This window comes from Bacillus rossius, chromosome 1 (genome assembly GCF_032445375.1).
Source record: "Bacillus rossius redtenbacheri isolate Brsri chromosome 1, Brsri_v3, whole genome shotgun sequence".
Classification (NCBI taxonomy): domain Eukaryota; kingdom Metazoa; phylum Arthropoda; class Insecta; order Phasmatodea; family Bacillidae; genus Bacillus; species Bacillus rossius.
The window spans coordinates 5,216,036-5,229,694 of record NC_086330.1 but is presented as its reverse complement, the minus strand read 5'-3'; the positions used below and the strand labels follow the sequence as shown (position 1 = coordinate 5,229,694).

The following is a 13,659-nucleotide window of genomic DNA, read 5'->3' as shown; positions in this document are numbered from 1 at the left end:
TTCTCGACAGCTAACGCGATATCGAGACGGACACTCTGTTGGCTGCCGGTCACTCTGTGTAGTCCGTCTCGTCCTCATGTGGCGCGATGCTGGGCTCACACTCAAGAGGCTGCGGGTTTGAGTCCCAGTCCAACAGGCCATGACCAGTTCCTTATTCAGTTTCCTTCGTCGTGTCCATTGTTCACGTTCTGCATTATCGACCAGACAAGACGTAAAGCTTGAGAGAGCTCGGAAGACAGTAGCGTTCTGTGTTTGTGTATGGTGAGGTGGGTGGGGAGGGGGAATAGGTTATTAGGGAAGGAAACTGGTGTCTGTGACTGGAGTGTAGGCATGCGACAACACCAGGGACACGCGCAGTGGGGAGAGGGGAGGCTGAATATTCCACCCCCCCCCCTCCCGAAATACTCAAAAATCTATCATTCCCACCAACAGAAGGAAAGAATTAGAAAGCTAACAGCGGGCAAAGAGGTTCTTTTGTTCTGTTATTATATAGCGCGAGGGGAGTTCGGTGGGCAGTACTCTGGTCGAAAATCACTAATTGTAGTTAAGTATTACCAAACAGAAACACAACGAAACCCGTGATTAAAGAAACAAGCGAAATAACACCAATGAAAGTTACAGTTTCTGTTTGCTCAGTTGGTGCCCGTGGTGATCACGCTGCAGCACGTGCTCTTGTAGCTAGGTGGGGGGGGGGGGGGGGGGGCTTGAGGGCAGTGGGTAGACATTGGTTCACGTCACGCTAAACTGATCACAGTAAGGTCTTTGTCACATTTTCATTGCAGTTGAAGGTGTCACTCAGACCTTAGACTTATTACCAACTACATATTACAGTGTGTGTTCTGAGAGGCAGACACACAAATGACATATCTGATGACCTTGACATCTGGCACCAACAAAGTGTTGACTGCACAATGTGGTTCTGTAGTCAAGTGCAACTGAGAAACTCCTTGCTAATTTTTGAACTTGACTGCAGCAAATGTTTGAATTTGAAAGCTGGGGGTGAAAGACAGAACCATTTCTACCATAAAAATGCCAAAAGTCAAGAACAATGTTGTTTTGTTTTTTAATGGATTAGTGTTTTAAAATATGTTGTCATAACAAATCTAAAACTTAATGTTTGATTCAAAGCAGTTTATCAGTCTGCACATTATATGTTAAAATAGTTCTGTAGTTAGTTTTGTTTTTATGTTCTCAAGACATTTTTGTCAGTGTATCAGATGTGGTCTGTGGTCTGTGATTTTAATTTTGTCAAATCATACAAGTTTAAGTCTTTACTTAAATAATATCAAACCAAAGATTAGCTTTCAATAAACAATTTGGGTTGTATATACCAAAATAAAAATAGTTCTGGTTTTTATTAGCTAGTGATTTCAGATTTGAATTTTTTTTATTCAGGCTTTTGTTTTAACACTTTGAAATAAGTAGAGCTAAAACACATGTTTCCTCAATTTCTGTTTAGTTTGCATAGCTGCATATGTCACGTAGTTGGCTTTTGTGCGTAGTGCATGGGAGGTTTTTTCAGACTACAGATTTTTACCAAACTTTCTGGAGCAACTCTTGTAATCACAGACTACATGAGAGGTGAATGCCGTTGTTAACGCTGTGCGCAGTTTAGTTTCTTGTCTTGCAACCCGGTTCAGAAATATAATATTTAGATGTAGGCCTAGTGGAGACATTCGGGCCTTGTGTATTTAACACTGATGTAGGTTCTACGTACCCTCTTTTATCACATAATTGTCGTACTCGCATAATCGTCGCAACCATATTTTAGGGCGTCAAAATTTGGATAAAAAAACTTCTCGCGTAAAAACGTCGCATGATGTTTTTGGCCCCGCTATTAGATTCCGACCGCTTTGTGTAGTTATCTTTTTCGTATAAAACTGTGTATTTTAAAGTAGAAATCTAATATTTATTCGGAAATTAACTATTTAACTTATTTAATTAACAGAAATATGAAGCTGCCTGATGTGTAAATTTTTTTTTAAAGATGTTTTTATACGTTAAAACCTTTATCTGTTCATCTACGTCGCCGCGGTATACCGCTTATAAAACTGTAGCCAGCGCTATTTGGCATCACTCATGTTTGGTTATGTTGCTTCCCGTATAGAGCGCGCACACGTAGTCGAATATCGATATCTCGCCGATTGCATGCAGCGCGCGCTATCTGTCGAGTGTACCGAGCTAACTTCATTTGACGGCCCGCACCCTTTCATGGTAAATGTGCACCGTGACGATAGTTACGCGTTAATTTCACGTCACATATTCAAGTGGCTCGCGTTCGGGTCATAGAATTTTGTTTTTGTATATTTAAAGTTGAAGAAAGGTTTTCGTTGCATGAATAATTATTAATATAAATTGTTTGGCGTGCTCTTGTATACTCCACCATTTTTTTTAAATAAACAATTTTTCATGAACGGTTTTTGTTTTTTATGAATAACTTTACGTAACAAAAAAAAATTCAGCGTAATCGTCGCACCCCTACTTTTCGAACTTGATTTCAGTATGAAATGTGCGACGGTTGTGCGAGAGAACACGGTAAGTGAGAACGGTGTTGAGTGCCGCACAGTGGTGGCCGGCACTCTCCTCGGCCGGCACGCCGGGCCCAGGCCGTCCCGGGACCCTCGCGGGGCGGGCGTGTGGGCGCGCGGGTGCCCGGCCTCCCCCGGGCAAGATGAACGGCTGCTCCGGGGCGCGGCGACCAGGGGCACCCCTGTCGCGCCCAGATCGCGCGCCCTCGCGGCCCGGGAGGCTCGTCGCACGGACGGCTTCAGGCCCGGGGCCCGCCGCGCCGGCGTCCGTCCCCTCTCCCCGGGGACGCCGTGTCTGCGCCGCGGCGTGCTCGCTCTGTGCTGACTGCAGCTCCCTCCCTTCCCCTCGTGGCTTCCAGCACTGGGCTTCCGGTTCGGTAGTCGGACACCACTTGAAAGATAGATGTTTCATTTCGTATTTCATTTACTTGTTGCATGCCGCTTTCAGGTGTTTTTCGACCATCCAAACAGCAATCTGACACGTGATCACTGTTAATTCTTCATGCTCGCGGGAGCAATAGCTGTTGACCGGGTGACAGCCGGCACCGAGCCTAGAGACGGCAGTCGTGGCCGTGCAGTGCGGTGGGTGTCTCGTTGACGTGGAAGGGCGCTACAGTTGTGGTGTCCCGAGCCCTCGCACACCCAGCTCCCAAGCAGCACGCCAACCGAGATGCAGTCATGCCCACGATCGACGCGCCGAGTGCAAACACGGCACTGCAATGCAGCCGGTCGCTCGGGCCCACAGGAAATATTGTCAAGCCTTTCAGATGTCCTCGTGTCTTGTAAAGAAACTCTTTACCCTTACGTTACTACACAACAGGTAGTTCTCGAGTGTTTTTAAAATGTTATCAAAGAAAATTAAGCTGTGGGATTTCAGCAACCTTGTCGAGGCGCGAACGTGCAAATATTTCCGTGGGTCCGATCGGCGTGCTCCTTGCAGAAGCTAGTTTTAACTGATCTTTTTCATGGTATGAGGCAAGTGACACATAACCATTTGTCCAGAAATTAGCAAAAGACACTGAACAGGAAAATTTCATCAACGTGGGCTTCTTGAGACTGTTTCGTGCCGCTCGACTCATTAAGCTATTGCGCCAAGGCTACACCATCCGCATCCTGCTGTGGACCTTCGTGCAGTCGTTCAAGGTATGTCCTGCTCACTGTTCATTGGGAGAGGTACCTGTGGTTAGTTGTGCAGTCTCACTCACAAAAGTGTACGTTTAACACCTACAAGTGAGAAGTAGCTGCCTAAGTAAACTATGTCTACAATTAAGATGTAGTGATACCAGCTAAACACACAGAAAAATGTTAATCTCGTCAGTGATTGAAAGTAGTAGTCATGTTATTGGAAATAAGGTAGCCATTGCAGACCCTTGAAAATATTTAATATTAAAAAAATTACTTTACTCAGAAAGAAATGAAAACATAATTTGTTCAAAAAACAACGGCTTTATGATTTTTTATCTCAATCTGCAGAGAACTTGACATTATTGTATGCAAAAGAAAACTTAGTTATAAATTACTTCTTTAAAATATGAGATTTTGTACTAGTTAAATATAGCTAATATTCAAATGCTACACTATTGTAGTAGTGCATTTAATGAGACAGTTACCAATACAAGAGTATTGAAATCTTTATTTTAAATTAATTTCCGTTAGAGTCTACAAAATCCTCTATTTCAAACACTTGAAAAAGAAAAATTTCAAAAATTACTCAGCTTAGCAATGTCGAACGGAACCAACAATGAAACTGAACAAGTATAATGGACAACACAACAACGACAGCACAGACAAAAAAAAATGTTCCACCCCTAAATGTCAGACAGCACAAGAATTCCGTTGAAGGAACTTAGTCATGAAAAATAATATAACAACACAGATGAACACAGTGGACTAACAACGACGAGACATTAACTGTAAGCAGACAAGAAACCTGGACAGTACAGCAAACATATAAACACAAAAATGAAGATTTTATTTTCAGATTTTTTCCATGACAAACAGTGCAAAACTGCAATGGCTTATGTCCAAAAAAACTGAATTAAATCAAAATTCCCCATTGCGTGAATCATTTAAAGAACGAATATATGTTGGAGCTGTGAATAGGAATAACTGAGTCACCTGCAAAATATGAAAGGATATATTCACTAGTCAGTTACCTCTTTTCTAAGTTTGATTTACGATGGAAAGTGCAAAGTGGTAAACACACAAACAGTCAAAAAAATTCACGTGGAGCAGTTAATAAATATTAGTTATGCAAAACAAATTACGCTTGTTGCTGTCTAAACCATGTAATAGTATTTTATGCACAGTTGTGACAATACTAAGCACACTGGAGAAAATGTTTATGGAAATGCTTGAGCTTTGTAAACTAACCTAAGAATTTCCGTAATTTTTATCTGTGTACAAAGTTAGCATATGATAAAATATATCAGACTATTTAGCATTGTTCGGTTGGCATGTACCGCTAGTAATAATTATGACTGAAAGTTTTAAAAATTTAATTTTTTTGTGTTCGTGTGTTGGTAAATCTCTGGACTCACTCTCGAGAGCTTCCAGGTTCGGAGTCTGTCCAGCCATCCTGGTTCCAGGTTTCCATGGTTACCCGAAACCACTCCAGGCAAACATTGCAGTGATTTCGCCCAAGCGAAAAAATACATAAATGTTTTATTTTATTTATATATATATATATATTTGTTACATGCCCACCAACAGTCAAGGACTTTTTTTGGTGGGCACAACACATACAGCAAACACAAATGAGGTCACTGCAGGTACCTGAAGGAAATGACCACAACATGTAGGCCATCTGCAATTGGCCAACACATATGTAAGTACGTAAGTGTCTCACATACCGGCAGTGACCACAACAGACATTAACGAACACAGTGACAGAACATATAACAATTAAGACAATACTAAACATAAAAGCTACATGAAAACTTAGAGATATAATAAAGTATTATATGCTTCAATTTATTTATGGTTGTGTGAATGAAGTATTTTATTACAGTTTTATTAATATTTTATTTCTTTAAATATGCACGCTTTGTGGTAAGATGTGGATGAACATTAACAGAGGAAAAAAAACTAAAAGTCATTCATGTCGACAGAAGTGAAAACTTAAAATTTGATTTTAAATGTGTAATATGAAATAATTTCTACGTCAAATGTACGCAAGAAAATGATTTTGGTATTATATCACTAGCATGTCGGTAACGCAAACCCATAAGTTTTGTCCCTACCAATAATACCTTAAAAACTAGAAGAAATGAAGTTTTTTCATTGAAAGAATAAAAAATTACTAACTTAAATCTACAAATAATCAACATTATCTCTAATAAATCAATAACCTGACATTTTAAGAAATTCACATCATAAATAAATAAACAAAAGAAAAAACATAGCCTCAACTTTAACTACCTTCTAAAAAATATCCAATACTCACAATATGTACCACACAATAACGTTAAAATTTCCTTGGAAAATAAAGATAAAATAAAAAACTTGTATCTTTAAAAATAGAATAAATTTAAGTTTTATCCTTGAAATATAAAAAAATTAACCCGTCACGTGACCATGTCGGTGACGACTTACATGAATTTACTCCCTATCCAAACCTTACAATAGAAGTTTTCACTTCAAAAATATGAATGAAGCATTGGGTAGTGGGAAAGTCTGTGTTTTTTTGTGCACCGTGCAGAGTAGCTCTGGAGGTGGTTCAGTAGCGGGACCCATCCTGGGGTCTTTCTCGGAGATGTGGATTGTGTCGCAAGAGTGGTCGGCATGGCCGGTCCAGGGAAGCCTGTCGGCCGGCAGCGAGGCAGGGAGTCCCAGGGTCTGCCTGTGATGTGGTTGCTGCTGCGACCGTTACTGAAATGTCCTTGTGATCCTCGGTCTTCAAAAAACTGCTCAGCCAATATTACAGACCTCGTTTATAGGTAGGGACCGGAAAAATTCGCGGGTTCAATGACCTGCAGGATGATAGTTCTACGTGCACTAGGTCAAGTGTCACCCACTGATTGGCTGCTGTGTTTTGAGACGTCCCAACGTAGCAGCCTGCGATTCGATACAGCTTTGGCCGGGCGTTTCTCACTGGCCCAGAGTCATCCAGGTGAGTTGTGAGCCAATAGCAGAGGCAGCACTGAGGTATAACTATTTGTATTTTAGCCTATCGCGAAATGAACTCGCGAATTTTTTCGGTCTCTATAGGTTATATTTTACAAATTTTTTTCATTGGTTTTTCACACTCATGCAGACTTGTTAAATTTACGTGCGATCAGTTATTAATGTCCATTAAATTAATTATAATGATGATTTATCGGAAGTGTTTTGGATGATTGTTGCTAGGAAAAGGTTTATAAAAGACTGGTTACAGCACATTGGCCCCGAGTGAGAGAGTTGTCGGAGCAGTGTTTCGGGGATGCTCGGCCGCGAGTGTCGCGGTGTCTGGGGCGTGACGCCAGCCGTGGCTTGTTGCAGGCCCTGCCGTACGTGTGCCTGCTCATCGCCATGTTGTTCTTCATATACGCCATCATCGGCATGCAGGTGAGGCCCTCCCCTCCCCTCTGTCCGCTTCCCCAGGGCCTCCTCCGCACTCGCGCCGGGCACGCCAGACTACCTCGGTCGCACCGCCGCGTATCCATCTGAACACAACGCTCGTGATTTTCACCGAAACTGTAGGAACTAAAAGCAGGGGGTCGCATCATGATCGCACACTTGTATCTTTCCGATGGGAACAGGCCCTGCCTCTTAGATGTTAACTACCGCCTTATGAACCTCCTCTCAGTTGAAAAACTTCGCGCTCAGCCTCTAAACTGCATCTCTTATGCCACTTCAGTCCGGCGTTTCCTGAGATGAGAGACGCAGGATGAAGGAGAGGGGCAAATGGAGTCTGTCACTCGAGTTGTCTCTGCTTCTCTTCCCTGCGGCTGCTGGGGAAGGCGACCCTCCCAGACGACAGCACTCTTTGCTTTCTGAACAGCTGCCTTTGAACTACAGTCATGTTGTAGCTTGAAACAGCGTCAAGTGACTCAGTTCCGTGGCGGCTGGAGTCGACCGTGGAGTCTGGCCTGACCGCCGTGCCGTCACGGTGTTGTGCCGAGCGTGCGCTGCGTCTGCACTGCCGCGAGTGTCAGCTGGCGACTGTGCGCACGGCAAATACGCAGCCGAGTCGCATTTGTGGCGTTGTCTTCTGCAGTCGGTCGTCTGTTTCAGACGCTCATTTTCATGTTTGATTTTACCAGTAATGATGTCAGCTACTTTGCTATGTGTACCAAACAAACGTAATCTTCCCACAGTTACTTCATAACTAATAAGCCATTGATAGACCTTTCAATATAAGTAAGAACAAGAGAAGTAACATTTTGAAAAAATAGTTTGGTATCTAAAAGATTTTATCCAAACCATTGTTGCAAATCTCTCGTTTGTTGAAGAAATAAAATAAAATATTTTTTTTTTTAACAATTTTGGATTACTTCTATTTATTATCATGATCCCTGTGAAAATGAATGAGTGTGTGAATGAGATATTGTTTAGGTTTTTAGAAACCACATAGTATTTTAATAGTTTTTTTTTTATGATCACAAGTTGTGTTACATTTTGAATGTGCCCTCAGATTAATGCACACTACAGGAATTTTAGGATTCTCATTTGAGTATGGATCAAAAGTATGTACTTGTTATGTATGTCCTCTTATAGCTAATTTTGGACGAATGATAGCAGTGTTTTTGTGTACTGTCACAGTGTTTATCGTCGTATTTTCCCACACAACCTGGCATTATCTTAGAACTTCATTCTGCATGGATATGGCATTTTCATACATGCAAAAACATTGTATGTATTTCTCTACAGTCTTAGAAATATATTGTATGGTAATTAAGGTTTAAATAGTGTATTCTTAGTACTAATATTTAGATGTTACTAAACTGCCAAGGTGTTGCTTATAAATTTATGTCATAGATATTGTGTTTGAAATTCACTTGCTAACTAAAGAAATTTTTTTCCCCCTTCTTTTTTTTAAATCTTTTTTTCTTACACTATGTATTGACAATATTATTTGAGTCGCAATGCGAAGGAATATACCTACTTACTATATTAATTAAATGAACAGAAATAGACAAATATCGTTAAGTTGAAGAGTACAGATTGAAACCAAGCTACTACTAAGAACCTAAGCAGTTTAGTTTTAGTTTAATTATCAATATTCTAATGGAACTTATATTTTTTTAATTGTGATTACTAGGTGTGTGTTGTTAGAGTAGTTACTTAATATTATATATTTCTATTCTTTCTAATAGCTTATTTAACTGCTGAAAAAGTATCATAAATGATACTCATTAGCATTACTGATACTTGTGTTAAACCAAGACGTAGGTGCAATAGCCCATTAGTCAATAGTGTTACAATATAGCCATTGTATTGAAACTGTTAGTACATGATAGATACAAAATAGATTTTATTTCAGAATGTTTAGATCACGGTTACTGTCATCTCTTTTGGAGTCGGTTTCCTTGTATTGTTTTTTTGGCAACTATAAATAGGAGAGCACTTTTCAAGTCTGGTTTTGTGCCATCCTCAAAAGTTAAGCCAGTATCCAAATGAACTACTTATTTTTGAGTTTAAATTGAGTCTCTAATATACTTTTACCAAGCCCCACTGTGTGAAAAATGAACTGGCATATCAAGTCAGGATAATATTTCCTACTTTGTGTTTCTATGAATGAATTATTTAAACTGCAAGATGAAGACTTAAGTTAAAAGTTCTGGAAACATTACCCCAAAAGAGATGTAACTATAGGATCATGGCATGGTTTTTTCATGGTAGTTCTAGCGCTGATTACGGTAAAGCACAAATTATGACAAAAGGTTTGCACTTATTAACAACTTGATCTGAAAATCTGGCTGCATTAAAACGGTTTAAGTGCTGCAGAAACTGAATGTTAGGTAGCTAAACTGAGAGAAAATCTTTTAATTTTGATAAAGTTACTTGTCTAAAATTGGAGAACCAATAACTAGAGTGACAGGATAATTTTTACTGTGCATTTCCAAGTTCATCTTCAGTGAATTAATTTGGAGATTAAGAATGTTCTTTGATCATTAACACTGCCACTTCAGTGTCTTAATTCAACCTGGTCTTCACCACTTTAATAAAACTTAACTTACACAGATTGTAGCATCATAAAAAACTGAATATCTTTTAATTTATATTGTTAGTTCCAAAACCTCTTCTTGAAAGAGTTCACACATTTCAACTTTGGCGTTGAATTCAGTCATTAATGCACATTTCTGTCTCTAGGTTTTAAGTTTACTGGACTAAGTCACAGTAGTTAAAAAGCTAGTTGGACACAAGATATGTAGTTTTTTCATGTTTGGGGGCTGTTTTTCAAGGTTTTTGGAAACATGAAGTTTGTGCCCGATTCAGCACTCAATCGACATAACAACTTTCAAACTTTCTTCGGTGCTCTTTTGCTTCTTTTCCGGTGAGTTGGTCCGCAGCAAGTGCGGCAAACCACCGCGACGACTCCTGCAGACGGACTCACAACCGTGGCCTCGCGCGAGCGTTACGTCCAGTTTTAAATCTGCGCTCCTTTCACGCTTCACTTGCAGAGCTCGTTTATTTCAGCAAAGTCGTGGGTTCAAATTGATATTAAGATCATTTGACTTATTCGAGGCCAGCCTGTTATGAGTCTGTCGAAAGGAGTTCATGGTTCGGAACTCACTAACGGCGTTGTGGTAGTTTCGTTATACAAACTGTATCATCTCACTGTGGCTAGTAGTCGTGCTTGGTAATTTCAGTCGTAGCTTTTGGAAGCAGCCCGTGTAACTGTAATGACTAGATAGGTCTAGTGTGTTTCTAACTGGGTATCTCTAGTGGTTACTTTAGTGCTAGATTGTATTTTTTATAAGTAGGCACTTGCAGAACGACTTTTGTGCTGATTGGTGTGTAGTGTCATGTTGTTACGTAAACATTTTTATTTTTTGAGTTGTGGCATTCACAAGCATTTACTTAAAATTTAAAAAAAAAAAAAAGTAATTATATTACGTAGAAACAATCACGTAGCTACATAAATCCAAAACTTGATGGTCCCTCGAATGCAATCGGCAGTGTAAAATCATTAGTTTCCCGGCACTTGCATTGGTGTTTTAGCATGGATTAGGTAAAACTATTTGAGACGACGCCTGTGAGACGAGCGGTGTAGCGCCGTGTTGGACTTTGCAAGAGCACAGCACTGGCGCAACTGATGAGGGAGACAGAGCTTGCCTGCAGGTCTTGTCAGGAGACCTCCATGCGTGTCCACTTTGTCGTTTGACTCGCGCAGTCCTTCCCATTTTTACAGTCATTTGCGTCATCACAAAGTCGAGTTGCCGGGGTTTCGCATTGACAACACGGCAGAAGATAAAACCAGTAGTGTCGGCGACGACCTCGATGAGTCATGTTGGGAGTTGAGGGCGGACTATCAGGCCTCGAGTCCTCGTCACCAGATTGCCGCATGCTCTTCAGCGTGATAGTTGTCCAACCAGACGCCCTCCCGGTGGGTAACCTGAATAATCTGTGTACAATAGGGTGCCTGTAACACATACAGGAATACAATTTAACTGAAATTATTTCTTATTTTAAATATGATCAGAGTTGTGACACTTCCAGTGTAGGGTATCATTGCATCCATGATTACTTGGAATGTGAAACTATCTGGAATAACATCGAATTTGCCTCAAATATAAGACAGCTTCAAATAAGTTAAATATTAAATTCAGATTTTAAGTTTTCTCTTTAATTTTCCAACACTAATTGTTCACAATATTTTGTGTACTTACTTCACAGCATTTAAGAATTTAAGTTTCACTTTATCCTAGTACTTATCAGTTTATTGTTACATAAAAAGGAATGCATTTATAAAATCATTGATAATTCTACAAGAATCAAAATAGAAATGATTAGTCACTTACCCATGCCAAAACTGAATTTTTAAAAAATCTAAAGCTAGTTATCTATGTGACCTACGATTTAACCACACTGTCTTAACAAGCGATCAAGTTCTTTTTTATTTTTTTACTTGCACCCTTCAGACCCTGTACTTCCCGTAAGCAGGCAGCTCTCTTTCCGTCATCAGTTATCGTGTTCGTGAGCCTGGCTCTGCACGTCCTTTCGAAGCCACTAAGCTTGCATCATGATCACACCACCAGATCAGTGCCAGAGTTGGCTGAGAGCGACACCGAACCTATTGGCCTGTAGGAACACCGCCTGGGGCAACGTTTAAGGGAGGTGTTCAACGTAAATGCATTCTGAATGTCGTGAACAGCTGCCTTAGCATACTTGAGTGTGTCGAGGTAGTGGAGGTAGCGTGTGTAGTCGTGTCTGTAGTGGTGTAAGCGTCTGCCGAGTGCCTGCCTGTCTCACCGACTCTCATTGACTCTCTCTCTCTCTCCCCCCCCCCCCCCTCTCTCTCTCTCTCTCTGGCCCGGGCCGACGCGTGGCCGTGGTTCTCTACCATGTCGACTGTTGGCTGTAGGTGTTTGGTAACATTCAGCTGGACCCCGAGACGGCCATCTCGAGACACAACAACTTCCGCAGCTTTGTCCAGGGTCTCATGCTGCTGTTCAGGTAAGTGCTGGGCGGGGCCCCCCTCGCTCGCGTCGCGCCCGCTCCCGAGACAGGTTGGTGCTCCACACGCTCCCCCGCGCTCCTGGAGTCTGCCCTCGCCAGGTGAGTCCCGACTGCCACGCGCCGGACGTGCAGCAACATCGCAGCTTCTCAAGTGAAACCATGGGAGCACGAAACAGAAGATGTTTTCCTGAGACGTACTGGTCGGATGTGCTCCAGGCTACAAAACTTTGAATGTATGCCTACACTACATCTTTATAATCCATACCACTAATTATAATTTGCGAATGTCACAATTCACTTCCGACTGCTTCAGGGAACACGCAGGTGTATGTAGCTCGCCATGCTGTCCCGTAAATCGCTCACCCGTTGATGGACCTATCTACACCTTCGCTCACTGTAACGTACAGTGACGACAGAAAGTGTGTGGGCTTGCACCACATCAAAGTGAAATTTTGATTCTGTGATCACAAGTCATCTGACGTAACCTGAGTGTCAGATGTCATCTGCTGTAGAGCGTCCCACTCTTAGATTGCAGCGTGGAAGTAAATGAGCGCTTTCTCTCTTTCCAACACATGCCGACTGCCGTCAGCACGGTCCTTGTTTCTATACGCGCTGTTGCTATATATCATACAAATTGAAAATTTTATTTTTTGGACTAAATGTTTTTGCATTTAGTATATATAGCATCAAAAAATATGCATCAGATGGTATATATTTTGCATACTTAATGGTATTTTAAGAGATAATATAATTGTAAAATGTAACTTCTTCACTGGGAACTGTTATGAAGTATTCCAAACTGCATCACATTAAAAAAAACTAACCTACAAGTGTATTCAATATTTTTGATTAGTAAATTAATGCTTTACAATGCTATCAAATAAATCTCAAGACAAAAACTCTTCATATTTCAGCTATAATTATATTTTTGATCCTAAAAGGCATTTTCTCAGTAAGTGAAACAACAAAAAGTTGATCAGCAGAAAACATTTTTTTTATTATTAAATATGATCAAAATAAATGGCATTTATTTTTAAAAGCAACACTTTCTCAATTGCTCCTACAGCTTTTGTGTCCATAGCTGCGAAGACATGTCTTATCAGCACAAGAGTGCGTTGCAATAGAGGCTTTCTCCCAAACTGCTGCCGTGAGATGAAACACAGCCCTGTATTTGAAGATGTGAGGTTCTGTCCTGCAAGTAAGTTCAATCACAAAGACTTCTTTAAGTCAGCTACATATTTCCTTGGACACTTTTCTGAAAACCAGCCTGCTAGTTGGTGCCGTGTCTCACGACCAAGCGACACGTTGTGTCCGACTCGTTACAGTTATTTTATTTATTTATTTGATTTGTAACATGCCACACCAACAACACAAGGCTCCAACGGTGGGCACAACATGTAGGACAAGTACAAAACAAATACAGTAACGACTTGATGTAAGCTTCCGGACACACGCCATTGCCAAGCACCCCCTCTGTAGAAGAAAACCAAAAAACACCCAAAAGACAAAAAACACAAATCAAGCAAAA

The 13,659-nt window shown here is 40.9% G+C and overlaps 1 protein-coding gene across 1 annotated transcript in view; it reads left to right on the top strand.

The window, feature by feature from the left end:
* Positions 1 to 13,659, top strand: part of LOC134531463 (voltage-dependent calcium channel type A subunit alpha-1) — a 362,182-nt gene that overhangs the window by 274,665 nt on the left and 73,858 nt on the right. The window contains exons 27-29 of the mRNA XM_063367179.1: positions 3,531 to 3,671; positions 7,008 to 7,073; positions 12,037 to 12,128. Of these exons, the coding sequence (XP_063223249.1) occupies positions 3,531 to 3,671; positions 7,008 to 7,073; positions 12,037 to 12,128 (299 nt within the window). The remainder of the gene's footprint in view (positions 1 to 3,530; positions 3,672 to 7,007; positions 7,074 to 12,036; positions 12,129 to 13,659) is intronic.